Source organism: Labrus bergylta, chromosome 7, assembly GCF_963930695.1.
Source record: "Labrus bergylta chromosome 7, fLabBer1.1, whole genome shotgun sequence".
Lineage (NCBI taxonomy): Eukaryota > Metazoa > Chordata > Actinopteri > Labriformes > Labridae > Labrus > Labrus bergylta.
The window spans coordinates 215,397-228,674 of NC_089201.1; the positions used below are offsets into that span (position 1 = coordinate 215,397).

The following is a 13,278-nucleotide window of genomic DNA, read 5'->3' on the forward strand; positions in this document are numbered from 1 at the left end:
AACACAACGAAACAGGAAGTAACATGTTAGATTCCGGAGGTCAAAGATCAAGGTCAATGTGACCTCAGATCTGTCTCATCTCAACACCTGAAGGGACTTCCTCAAGATCTGCCACAAACTTTTACTTAAACTCAAGAACAAAATGATCCGGGGGTTAAAGGTCAAAATCACTGTGACCTCAGGTCTGATCAGTACACATGAACAGAATACGTTTTGTTTAATATTTGGCTAATTTCTTTATCTTCTATTTCCCCTTCTTCTGTACCTGTTGTGCTGCTGTGAGGACTGACATCAGGATTTATGAAGAAACAGAGAGACGAGGGAGATTGTGCTTGGGCACTGTACGGAGTGCTCTTAGAGTTCATCAAAGGAATGTTAAATATGCTTTGTGGGGTTTTCCTGTAAATAATTCAGAATCTAACTGAGTGAATCCACAAGGACTAATAAACATTTCCTTCCTCATTAAAAATGTGCATTGTTCATTTTCTTTTCAATCTTACATTGCTTACACAAGAGTGCATACTTGAATGTGTTTAGTACACAAAGACAATTTACACTAACCTTGGAGACAATTCACCCTTAATCAGCATGAATCAAAAAAATAAGAAGAGGCAGCAGGTATGAAAAAGATAGATTTATTTAATGACAAAGTAAAACATAAAGAGTCAAGGAGTTGAAGGGGAGCAGCGACATCACTGAGACTCCACATGAAGAGACAGGGAGAGATGATTGGCTTGACCTCCCTCCCTCCTCTGGAACAAAAAGAAAAAGAAAGAGACTTACCACACAAACATGAAGACAGAGAGACGAATAGATGAGGAGTAAACAATCCAACTGGGAGAAAAACAAACCTTCAGATGAACGACACAACTTGCTTTTTAACTACAAACACTTTAGTTTTAGCCACAAGTTACAGCCTTTTCATTTTTGTTTTTAAAAGTCATTACAAAAAATGATAATTATGATAATCTCCATTTAATAATAATAACAATAGCAACATTGTAACCATAGAAACTGTCCCTCATTCCTAGTTGGGCGATCAGTCTATCAGTGGTTGAGGCCGACACTGGCAGCAGACAGAGCGCGATGGAGGCAGAGAAGAAATGAAAGAAGAGAAAGGAGGAAGTGAGCAGGCTCTTTGCCACATGTCCATCTCACACACACGCTCACACACATTCATACACACACACAAACATCAGGAGATCTTCACTCTTCTCATACAAAAAACAACTAAAATAATTAAAAAGAAATAACATACTTAAGAAATAAACGCAAATGAAAATGGTGACTCAAACTGAAATGCAGTGTATTTTTTTCCTCGCTCTGAAAAACAAAAACAAAAGCTGAAACTTCTCTGACATACAGTTAATTAATCCTGTGTACACCTGAACACACCGCCTGTAATGCAAAGAACAGGTGTGTGTTTTAGTGTGCAAGACCTTCACCTCTGCTGTTTTATCCACTCCGTGAAAATGAAGATAAAAAAAAACACATCCGGGGCCGACGTCGCTGCGGTCCTTCTTAAATCTATTCAGTATGAGAGTCTGTCCAAAGAACTATCAAAGACAAGGGTCAACTATTTAAAGAGCGTCCGATGCACAATCTTTAGCCTTGAATGAACCGATGTGGACCAGATGTGGGCCGGAATGAATCCAGATGTACGGATGTTCAAAAAAATGTTCAGTTCATTCACCGTTCAGTCATCCTGGACATAACTGGGTGTCTGTGGTTATGTGGATGCTACAGCCGCCCATGCCCGTGGGAGGTGTTTCCATGGCGATCAATAGCCAACATCTGTCAGAGGTGGAGATAAATTTCCTAATCTGCCGATGAACTTCACCAGCTCTTGGTTCCAGTTTGAGCTAGCTAATACATGAAGACACCCACTGTGGAGAAACCAGGCCACAGCCACGTTATGGGGTAGCCCTGCAACTGTTGGCAGAGCGTGAACCTTTTCATTCCAGGAGGTCCGGAGAGGTGGATTACAAGCAGCAGGAATTATTCGGGGTGTGCGCTAGATAACTGGCTAGCTTCCCCCCTACTGACCTGGAGTCCATGTTGAAAAGTAGCTTGAGTGAGCAGCCTCTGTTTCTTTGAGAGAGGGCTGGCGAGCTGTTTGAAAGATTAAACGGCAACAGAGACACTGAAATAAGGAGGGCGGGGGGCAGGGGGGTTTGACCGTTTGTGTCTGTGTTTATGACCAAAAGACGGCGAGGCTGCATGTGCGTGCATGAGTCTCACATAGACGTTTGTGTGTGTTTAAAAGTCTACAGCCATCACTACACAGTAATGTCCTTGTTTATAATTATTCCTCCATTCATCCATCCATCCATTCATCCATCCATCCATCCCACCCCCTGGGTCTCCACGGCTGCCTGATCAGACAGTCCAGTTCCATGTCTCAAAGGGGTGAGGCAGAAAGGGGGGGCGCTGTGAGGTCACAACCAATTTGACCCCCTAAAAGTTGCCCCATGACACAATCAGTAACTCTTTGTCCCTCTTCTGTTGAAAAGTTCTTAGCACATGGATATGGTGACGTTGATGCCCAGGTTGCCGTTCTCTGCAAACAGCTGTGCGATGGACGTGTCGAACACCAGGCAGTCGCTGTTCATGATGGCTGTGGCGATGCCCTCGTGGATGGAGCGCGGCGTGGCCTCCCAGGTCAGGCGGCGCCGGTGCCCATTGAGCTCCAGCCGGTAGGCGAAGTTCTCGGCCTGCTTGCGAGTCCCGATGAGCTGCACGATGGCGAAGAACTGTTGGTGGCCGTCGTATTTCTCCTGCTTCTCTAACACCAGCATGAAGTGGAAGCCGAAGCAGGACTGCATCATCACCCAGTCCACTGCACCCGGCAGGTTGATGTCTGTGGCCAGGAACACGATGTCCTCCCCCTGCACAGAGACACACACACAACAGGTTTATTAAAAGGCTAAACCATCATGAGAAGTCATGAGAGAGTATTCTTTTGGAGCCAATGCAGACATCTACTTTCAGAGGGAAACCTAAATATAGCTTTTTCTCTTTACCAACAACACAACATTATTTAACTTGTAGCATCCACACAGATTTTAACAGCCGTCCATGTGATGATGTCATAGTGCTGCGTGTGAGTCTGATATAAAATACCAACTGTAGTGGTGTCTGGGGAGTCACATATTTATGCTGAACATGCTGAACATGCAGCAGGCAACAGTTGCCTCCTACAAACAGATGATAATATGCAGGAGTCTGTTAGCAACCGAGGCGTCATCATTTAAAGATATATACACTTCTAAAAAGACGAAGCAAATTTAAAACTGGAGATAGTCATTGTTATTTTTTAAAGGCTGGTGCTGTAATGAAACATTCAACTCATTTTTTCCTAAAGGAAGAATGAACGACTTTTTGATCCAGTAGATGTCGCCCTTGAGCACCAGTATGAAACCAAAACAAACTTTGTGGTGACACCTCCTCGATACTGAAGCCTCTGTTCTCCTCCAGAGCCACACCTCCAACCCCCCTCCACTCGAATTCACATGAAAAATGTATCAATTAGAACGCACTATAATTAAGCACCATTAAGCGCAAGCCGCGGATCAAGTTGTCCTTTGCTCGAGCTGCAATTCCCTCTGGCCTGAATTGTTGTTAGCAGCCTAATGTTAGCACACTTTGTTTAACTCGTAGCTTCATTTTGCACATAAATAAGCAGTGAGTAGAATATGTTATTCTTCTTTTCTCTAGTCCTCGACTAAAACAACTTTATTCTGGAGGCCGTCCCGTCAATTGTTAATACGGCGCGACAACAACACCGCCAGGGGGGACTCATGCTTCTCAGGGCACGGTCACACTGGCCATCCGTACCGTGCACGCTTCAATGCTAAAGTCCAGTTCGTTTGACCAGTGTGACCACTCCGTGCCACAATCGTGCTTGGGTACAGCATGGTACAGATGACCAGTGTGACTGTGCCCTCACTCATTGTCGACAGTCATGACTCAGAGAGATTTAAATAGGATATTTCTATGTGTAAAAATGTCGCAAATTCTTCCTCTAAAGAAATCTTTTTTTTCAAGAAGTTTCATAAACATAAAATCAAAACTTTGAATTCTGTGGTTAAACAATTTCTCTATGCTGAACTTAGAAATGTTATTGTAGTCACAAATTATTGATTGTGGGTTTAAGAGCTTCCACTTCCCTGACTTATTTAGCTTAAATTGCAAGATGGGGTAAAAATAAAGTCCCACTAACACTAAAGGTAAAAACAATTCATGGTTTACTCGTTACTTTGAGTAAAGTGAAGGTATCACACAGCAAATTTTCTATTTTAAAAAAATTACAGAAGAAATACAGCGAGCCTGAATGAGGACCAAATTTGGGCCTTGAAATTTTCCCTGATATAAACCCTTAATATTAAGTTTGTCAATTAACCTTTTTCCTCTCTGGTAGACATACTGGTAGCTTTAAGCCACTTAAGGCATGTTGTTAAATTTTAAGCAGTTAGCTGGTTTTACAGTGCTGATTGTTTTTGTTGGATGTGGTTTACCAAGTACGAGACATTGCTTTTTACTCGCTGAGTAAAAAGGTGAGGAGAAGAATTTGTGTCTGACCTGCAGCGTGGTGATGGACTTGTGTTGGTGCATCAGGTGGGGCATGACAGCATCCAGGGAGCCCTGCCACTTGCAGGAGGCTCCTGGGCAGGGGCAGGAGTACGGCCGGAACTCGCACAGCTCTTCGTGTTCCGTCTTGTCGGTGTGAGGCAGGGTGACTTCGCAGCCCGACGAGGCGTACTTGCAGGGGAAGAGGACTGAGTTGGCCACCTTCTCCATGGCCAGATTCCTGATGGAGCCCAGAGGGCCTCGGCAGGTGGGGCAGCAGGTGAGTTTGGGCCGACAGTTGGAGCATACCTGGTAATAAACACAACAATTAGTTTTAGCCCTATAGCGGCCCCAGGACAAACTTCTGAAAGTTTATCGAGCTAAATCAAAGTTTTAGCATTAACCCTTTAATGAATACTAGGGGTGTTCCTATAGCGGCTAATTTCAAATTTGGTTAAGTGCAAATTTAAAGTCTAAAGTAAGAAAACAGTCAAAACTAAGCACAATTTATTCAACACAGAAAAACACGAGCTATCAACATCAGCAGGCAAATTTAGCACCAGTGTTAGCACCGCCAGCCTTCGATCCACCTCGCAGGTTATATGTGGTTATGCACTGCATGGGTCGAGTGGTTATATGCCAGTTTAACCTGATACAGCCTATCAACACTATCTACATTTTTACACTCTGCTGACACCATGCTGCTCCTATGAGACACTATCCGTTCACTGTGCATGTTCACATCTGGGTCGTAGAGCATTACAGGCAGTAACAAATGACTGGAGCTACAGCCCTGGCTTGTGACAGCAGCTGCATTACAGTTTAGTGCTAGCATTTGACTGGCATTGTGGGCCCTGAATTGATCAATAAATATATAAATAATTCGTTTAGGCGACTAGAGATTGTGGTTCTGACTGGTAAGGGTGCTGAATCCGTTTAACTGGCTAATTGCACTCATCCCTAGAAAATACTTCAGGAGAGAAACAGAAATTACAACACTGGTTTCTGAAGGTAAGTAAGAAGTGTCAATGATTTCATCGATATTGCAATTCAGTGTCTGTTTCTTCTCATTAACCAACTGAAAAGGTGTGAAAAACCTCCTACAGCCTCATGTTATATGACTGTACCCTGACCTAGTAAAAAAAAAAGTTTCACAGTTGTTTCACAAAAAAAAAAAAAAAAACGGCAAATGAAACTAACTCATCTATACCAGCACTGCACTGATGAAAACGTCATCACGAACATGAAACCAGCTAAAACCGTCCAAAGGGAAATTATTTTGGAATGTAAAAACCATGCTGACACTTGCACAAAATAAATAACTCTGCTATTCCTGACTTTTTGTAGTTTTATGAATATTACACAAGCTCTGTAATAAAGGCTAGGTTTTTTTTTCAGCAGAGACATTTTGTTTCAGTCACTTCATTGGTTTCCCAAACTTAGGTCTGGGCTTTGAGGTTGTCAAAATAAAATGTTGACATATTAACAAATGTAGTGTGTGTGGGCCTATTCAGTTAGGAATTATCAATGAAATCTGTTATAATTGATAACTTGTTACTTTTGACAGCAATATCTCCCTTTTTCATGTAGATCTTAAGGATGCTCAGCTTTTCTTTGAGACAAGAAAAAAAGTTGGGAACCACTGAGTTAAAAATATATTTGCTTGCCGTATGTGGACATGATTTAGTGAACTTAACATAGAGAGCAATAGGGACCCTTGGTATGATATCTTAAAACACACTGAACACAACAGGCTGCAAGGTACATACCAGGTGTCCGGACTGGCACTGCAGGATGGGGGGTAGGACATAGTCGAAGCAGACAGGACACTCGAACAGGCTGGCCAGGTCGCTGTTGGAGGCTGTGGTGCCTGACAGGGTGGGCACGCGCTGAGAGGGGGGGCACTTGGAGGTTCCTGTGGGCAGCGCGGTGGCAGTCTGGCGACTCATTTCTGAAAGAAGGAGAGAGGTAAAGGGGGGAATGATGAAGCTTTCAGCACACTGTATAGCACTCTGTCAGGGACACAAAGTCTTATTGTTGAAGAGAATGTCCATTTTGTTCAGCTCACCTTGTTCTTACTGACTACACATTTACAGGTAAAAACCTTTCAAGTGTCTGAGTGAACTGCTTACTCCTCTACATCAAAGCTGATGGACACTTCACGACACAGAGAAGGATGATAGACACCCTGATTCTGTCTGGTTGTAACTAATATTTCTGGTCTCAACAATATTGTCTCACACTCAATAACGAACATTGTGAGGAAACTTTCATCATAATCATTTTCATGTAGCTTGTGCTGCTTGCCTGTTTCTCACATGCTCTCACAAGGTCATCTATGCAGTTCAAATGCAGCTATAATGTCTTGAAGACTAAGTAGAATCCTAATTCATTGTTTGTGAGGGTCATCATCAGCAACAACACACAAACACACATTTCAGATCACATCTGGTACCCACAGCCTTTTGGATTTCATGTGGAGCATACAGATATCTTTGTCTGGTCTGATCTGAGGGCTGAACAGCGATCATGTCAGTATTCCGTCTTTCACTGGCTGTCAGTGTCAGTCTGCTGCTCACCATGTTCAATTATCATCGCAGCAACAAATCAATGTGCACATTTTCTGTTTTAAGCATGTAAGAAAAGAATCAGCAGACAGGAAAGTGAACTCAGATGTGGTCGTGGGTCTGTGTATAATCTGTTTCCAATAGCGCTGCCTTGGTAACAGGTGTACGGTTAATTATGGGATGGCCTGTGGTGCGGAGAGAAGAGAGGAGTAAGCCTGACGTGCAGGACAAATGGTATGTGATGAGAAAGGGGGCCAAACAAGGAGGAAGGAAAGAGGAGATGATTCAAAAAAGGAAGGAGGGGAAGAGGGAGAGGAGGAACGAGGGAGCAAAGTTGAGAATTAAGCGGGGCAAATAGAGGAGAGAAAGAGCTGAAAAACTAAATGGGAAAATAGAAAATAAGGATGAGCACAGAGGACAACAGAGGAGGAAAGGAGGAACGAAAAAAAACATGCAACTAGGCAATGTGAGGACACAGCAGCGTGGGTGTAAGGATAAAAAAAGAAAGAAGGAAGGACTGGAGAATAAAGAGGATGTTTCTTATGTTGGGTCTTTTCTGGGTAGTAGAGGGTTGGGGTGGGATGACTGTGCATGCCCGTGTCCCCACACACTTTGCACCCAGGCATTTTTCATCCTTTATATAGCCCTTCCCACAAATGGATGCAGCACTGGGAGACCCAGAACAGAGAGGAGAAGAAGAGGATAGTATGTGTGGGAGGTGATGAGGAAGGGGGGGGGGGAAGTCAGGTGGTGAAACAGTGCAGCAGTATGTATACAGACAGAACAACAGCTGGGAAATGAGCACCCACAAGCAAAATGCTGCCAAAGTCAGCTTTAGTCATGGCTGCACAATTTACTTAACCCAGCAGCTAATTTTACATTTTAAAAAAGGTGTTTAGTAGAAAATACTGCTGGAGTCAGGGAATACCATATGTGGTCTGGAATTTTCCTTGGCTTTTTCACTGTAAATACAGGGTGCATCAGGATCTCTAAAGAGGCTTTATATGAACACTTGATGACATCTATCTATCTGATGAGACGTAACTATTTCCAAACGGCTTCAAAAGTTTAATAATTTTAATTATTTTCTAAACAGCACTAAATCAATACTTGATTCTCTGTTTGAACTGAGAAAACCACCAGACCTAATTTGATGATTTTTCCTACACCTTCACTTCTTCCATAAGCTTCCCTTTCACTTCTTGCGTGGTAGGTGGCAGCAGTGCATGCAGGCCGATCATTTCTGTTAGTGCATCTGTCGGAGTAAAGCTTCTCTGTGCGCACTTGATGCCAACTGCAGAGGCAAAAAAAAACTGGACCTAATGACAGTCAGTATTAGCTGGCTGCAACTGTGGCTGTCAGCTTGTAAACACATCTGCTGTGATGGAGATAATGCCTTTGCGGCTATTAATAGAACTTCTTAGCTGGATAGCATACAGGCGGCAGCAGCACTAACAGCAGAGGGCCAAAATTAGCTGCGGACATTCAGCTTGGCCAAGGCCAGGGTCACAGTCATCTGGCATGCAATGACTGTCAGAGGTTGTTCAGGCAGTCAGTGACTTGGCAGATACAGCTTAAAGACAATACTGGAGTCAGAGCTAGCAGCATAGAGTTTTAATGTAGACGGATAGCTTCATGAACAGTTTATTCAAGTGGTTCTAAGCTTCAAATCTTATTTTTAAATGGTGCATAAATACATCCAGACTGGAAACTTGCACCATGTTTTGTTTCCCAATACCACAAAGCTAAATGGCTAAATTAGATTCAGTGTTTTTGCTCAAATGTAGTACTCCTTTGTGTCATTCAAATTAAATGTTCACTCTGAGTAAGTTGAGGCCCTGTACATGCTGCAGTATGTGTCTGTCCGTGTCTTTGGCTAAGGCTTATACACACTTTTTCTAAACAGGTGAAACACTGCAGTCCCATCTTGTGATATGTACATATACTGCAAATATTAATGGCTGAAAGCCTGAGTGACTTCACTCATTTGTAACTGCAATAAAAAAAGTTACATCTAGCCTGCCTGTCAATCAGGTGAGCTTTAAGAAATCAATTCCCTGTCCATTCCCTGTACGGTGTGTGACGATCGAGACATGAACTAATCGGAGCAATTTTGTTTTTTGAAACAGGCTGTAAACATGTAAAAACCTTTTTTGAATGGTTGTGTATCTGACTTCAGGTGCTTCTGCAGCTAGTTTCAAGCGGATACCCAACTAACTACACCAGAGGTTTACGCTTGGATATGCAACTTCTCGGGATAAAAGTATAAAACCGTAATCTGGAACCATAATAACATCTGTAATGAAAACCATTACTTTACTTCTTTTTCAGTTAAAATTAGCATAGAAACCTCTCATGGCTTACAGTTGATACAACATGAGGAATACTGACTGCAGCTCAGTCAGCAGAATGACTGTATGGCTGCACATACTGTACTGAAATAGATCAACATTGGACCTCAACCAGGGGGCCCAGAAAAGGGGGCAGTTTTTGTAGTCTCAGAGTTGAGAAACTTTTCAGTTACCACACCCAATACCAGATATGTAAAGTATTGTTTCCAGTTGATTATTAGTGTTCAATCTAATTACAGAGAATGTAATAACTTGGACTTTACAATGGCTCATGGAGATATGTGAGAAGCCAGTTGGGTTGTGATGGATGTGATTAACACATTGCTTCTGAGTGGTTGAGTAATACAAACACACACACACACTGTACACACATACTGCCAACCAAAAATTAGGGATGGAATAACATTGCAAACACAACATTACATTTAGATTCACACAAACAAAAAAAGGAAATTTTTCATTGTTTTTTTTCAGTATTCCAAGTATTAAACGGAGTATTTAAAGCACTAATTGAATAATCTGATAAGAATTAATGTTTTAAGCTTGTGGTATACATTCAAAAACACAGCTAGGCTTGTTAATATGGACAGTGGGAAGCTCTCATCATAAAGCTCCCTATACAACAACTACTGAAGGTGTGAAAAATATACCATTTGTATTTGTTTGTAAGTCCTAAATATCAAATCAAGCCAGCTCATTGGACTGGCTCATAATGTGTGTAATTAAGTGTTGCCATACATCTGCTGACAATGCTCACTGTAATAAAACCTGACTGAACATAAGGCTGCTATCTAAAGTGACCATCAGATGTAACTAATCCCATTCATACACATTCATACACCAGAGAGGAAGCAGTGGGAGCAGTTTAAGGTTAAGTGTCTTACCAAAGACACATCGGACATGTAGCTGTAGGAGCTGGGGACCGAACCCTCGACCTTCCAGTTGAGAGACGACCGACTAACAATTGAGCCACAGCTGCCCCGTGTGTGCGTGACAGAAAAGCTCAAGCTATCAAAAATGAATTGCAGTATTTTCTATGGTTCTTATCTTGAGCAGAACTAGCTGGGACATTGATCTAAACCTGAAGGTCGGCTTATTGCTGCTGAGTTGCTATGAATGAGTGAGAGCTGCTGCTTAGTGATAGAAATGCTGAGGTACTGACATTGTATGCTAGTTCAGTGTTTCCCCTAGGTTTACAGCGTTGGGGGGGTGGGGACAAGCTGACATGCCGAAACGGCGACACAAACACTTGAAGGAATCTTGGTGTTCATGTGTTACTTTTAATGACAGCTGTCCTTTTCTATCAGAAAGGTATCTTTAAATGACTTCTTTCCCTGATTTCTGACTCTATCCACTATCCTATCTCTACAATAAAAGCACAAAAAGACCAAAAATAAATCTAAAAAAAAAAAATAATAATAATAATAATATATATTTTTTTTTTTACTTGACCTTCAGGAAAGCATAACTTGTTTATGTGGCACTTGTTATGGGGAGAGAAGTGGCACTACAAAGAACAGACGAGTAAGTCCCAGCTCCCTTTTGTTGTTATTAGCAGGTGGCCTAGCAAAGGCTTTTACAGCCTGCATTTACAGTTTACAAGGATTTTTATTAGGAATGATACTTTTCCAGAGTCCCTTCTGAACAAAATTAAGCATCCAACAAAGAGTGTGAGAACAGAAGGCGAAAAATGACGCACAGAGGGGCTTGGAGGAGAGTAAGAGTGAGTCAGCTAACTAGATAGAGAGAGGGCGATGAGCACATACTGCTCTCTGGCATGAAGGTGGAGGGGAGGAGGATAACAGAGAGAGGAACAGCAGACACAAGCAATGACTATGCACACAGTGTTTGACACTCAGAAGCTGCAACATTAAAGGCAAAGAAGAAAGGAGATGGGGTGTAAACTATTTCTTTCCAACAGAGTCCTGTATGAACAAACAATAGGGCTAAATGAAAAGCTAGCAGCAGACAGATGTTGTGTTTGCCTCTCTGTGTTGCAGAAAGAGTAGACGGAGCTTCAAATTCTTAAACATGAAACAAGTTAATCAACAGCTTGGACTACAAGGAAATTAAAAGCATGTACAGGGCAAGGTTTCAGTTAGCGACTTGGGGTTTTCAGGGCTACAATGGCGGTTCAGTTTTTCCCCAGGTACTTCACAGTGTGCACTGCAAATGGTGAGGGGGAGAGCATTGTGAGTGATGTTCATAATGCTTTTGTTTGTGATCCTACAACATCAGAGAGTGATTGAAGCACAAAGGCCAGGTTCTTGTTGTACTGCTGAACAATATGAGAGTGGCCTTACTTTTTGCTCTGAATTAGGCTCTGCAACATGGCAAAAAAATATCATCATCACCAGAGTTAACAAGCCAAGTCTAGCCGGTCGGAAGATCAAACTGGGCACTGTTTGGTTCCTGGAGAAGGCAGTATAAAATGACTTTAACCTGGACATGAGTGTGTTTGGTTTGCCGACATATATTGAGAGGCAAAAATAAATGGTTAGTGTTAGATCCACAGGAACAAGTTATCCTGCGGTAAGCTCATGTGAGTAATGTGCGGGGAATAATAGGGTTGTTTTGAAGGAGTTAAGACATATCCTGGATATGCTGAAGTCCCAAGAAAAGCAAGAAAATTTCCATACACATGCATTTATTATTTCAGCTGAAAAAAGGCTAGAGAATTTGTTATTAAAGCTTGTGTGAGGAATATTTGGTTTGTTGTGTTTTGGCGACCCTGTGGACAAAACAGTATCTCTTATCTCATTGCTAATTTTGTGTGAGTAGTGCCATCTTGTCTTCTTCTTGTCACTCAGCGTGAATCTGTGCCTCGTAAAATGTAAACAGAGGCTGTTTCTAAAGCATGTTGTCGATTTCCTCGACAACACCAACCCCGCTGCATTGTTTACAGACTTATAAATAACTGTATAGAAACAATACATCTAATTTTTTTTGCGTTTGTAGGTCACATGGACAGGCATTACTATTCATTTCATTCCGTTTCATGACCAGTTAAAAGCTCCTCGCAGGACCTTTAAGTGACTGTAGATGGACTGAGAGACAAATGAAGAAGGGGGAAAGAATGTTGACAGAAACAAAAAATACCAACCTTCGTCCATAAGATTTCCAAATAAGGCTTTCGTCTTCTCTTGAAATGTGGGGACCTCTGAAAGAGAAAAGAAGAAACAGAAGGTAAACATGCTTTTATTGAGTAGCACTGTTAGAAAATACTGTTTGGGAATAACATCAACCGATCACATCACAACAATAAAACAACAACAATGAAGTAACTGACAGCAAGTTATTTCGCAGCACTCTGTGGTACGCCAACATCTTTCACTGACCAGAGCTGTGGCTTGGTGCTCATTACAGAGGGTATTACACACACAGTTCCCCACATGAAATCTGGTTTACATGATAATACACACTCTCCTGCTCACAGCAGCCATCTCTGCTGTGCAAACGTCCAACCAAGAAGAGCACTACCTGAAGAGTGCACTACTACAGACCTGCTACTCTCTGATATTAAGAAGCTGTTTGGACAACTAAAATATCCAAACCTCTTATCATACAACTCTGAGGCAACAATTCAGTGCAAATACACAATCCACCCATAGGAAACTAACAAAGCAACTTAAAACACAGACGGTTAATTGTAAAATTTAAGGAAAAAGAACCTGGCACACTCTTTGGGAACCACTGCCACTGACTAAGCACTAATCATCTAATGCGTTTAAGCCACTTACTGTGCTGCTAATGGAATGTAGATTAGACTAGCAGTTCTGCAGTCATTGATT

The 13,278-nt window shown here is 42.0% G+C and overlaps 1 protein-coding gene across 7 annotated transcripts in view; it reads right to left on the reverse strand.

Moving 5' to 3' along the window:
• Nucleotides 1–619: 619 nt before the first annotated feature.
• The window catches only part of siah1 (siah E3 ubiquitin protein ligase 1), a 29,665-nt gene continuing 17,006 nt past the window's right edge, over nucleotides 620–13,278 (reverse strand). For 6 of the 7 annotated variants that reach the window (XM_020653076.3, XM_020653077.3, XM_065956616.1 and 3 more), the window contains 4 exons: nucleotides 12,591–12,647; nucleotides 6,339–6,520; nucleotides 4,582–4,878; nucleotides 620–2,888 (listed from right to left, as the gene is read on the reverse strand). In XM_020653076.3, coding sequence (XP_020508732.1) covers nucleotides 2,517–2,888; nucleotides 4,582–4,878; nucleotides 6,339–6,520; nucleotides 12,591–12,600 — 861 coding nt within the window. In that variant the 5' untranslated portion in view covers nucleotides 12,601–12,647 and the 3' untranslated portion in view covers nucleotides 620–2,516. Of the gene's footprint in view, nucleotides 2,889–4,581; nucleotides 4,879–6,338; nucleotides 6,521–12,590; nucleotides 12,648–13,278 lie in introns of those variants that run through there. The other variant, XR_010666634.1, reaches the window with a different exon arrangement.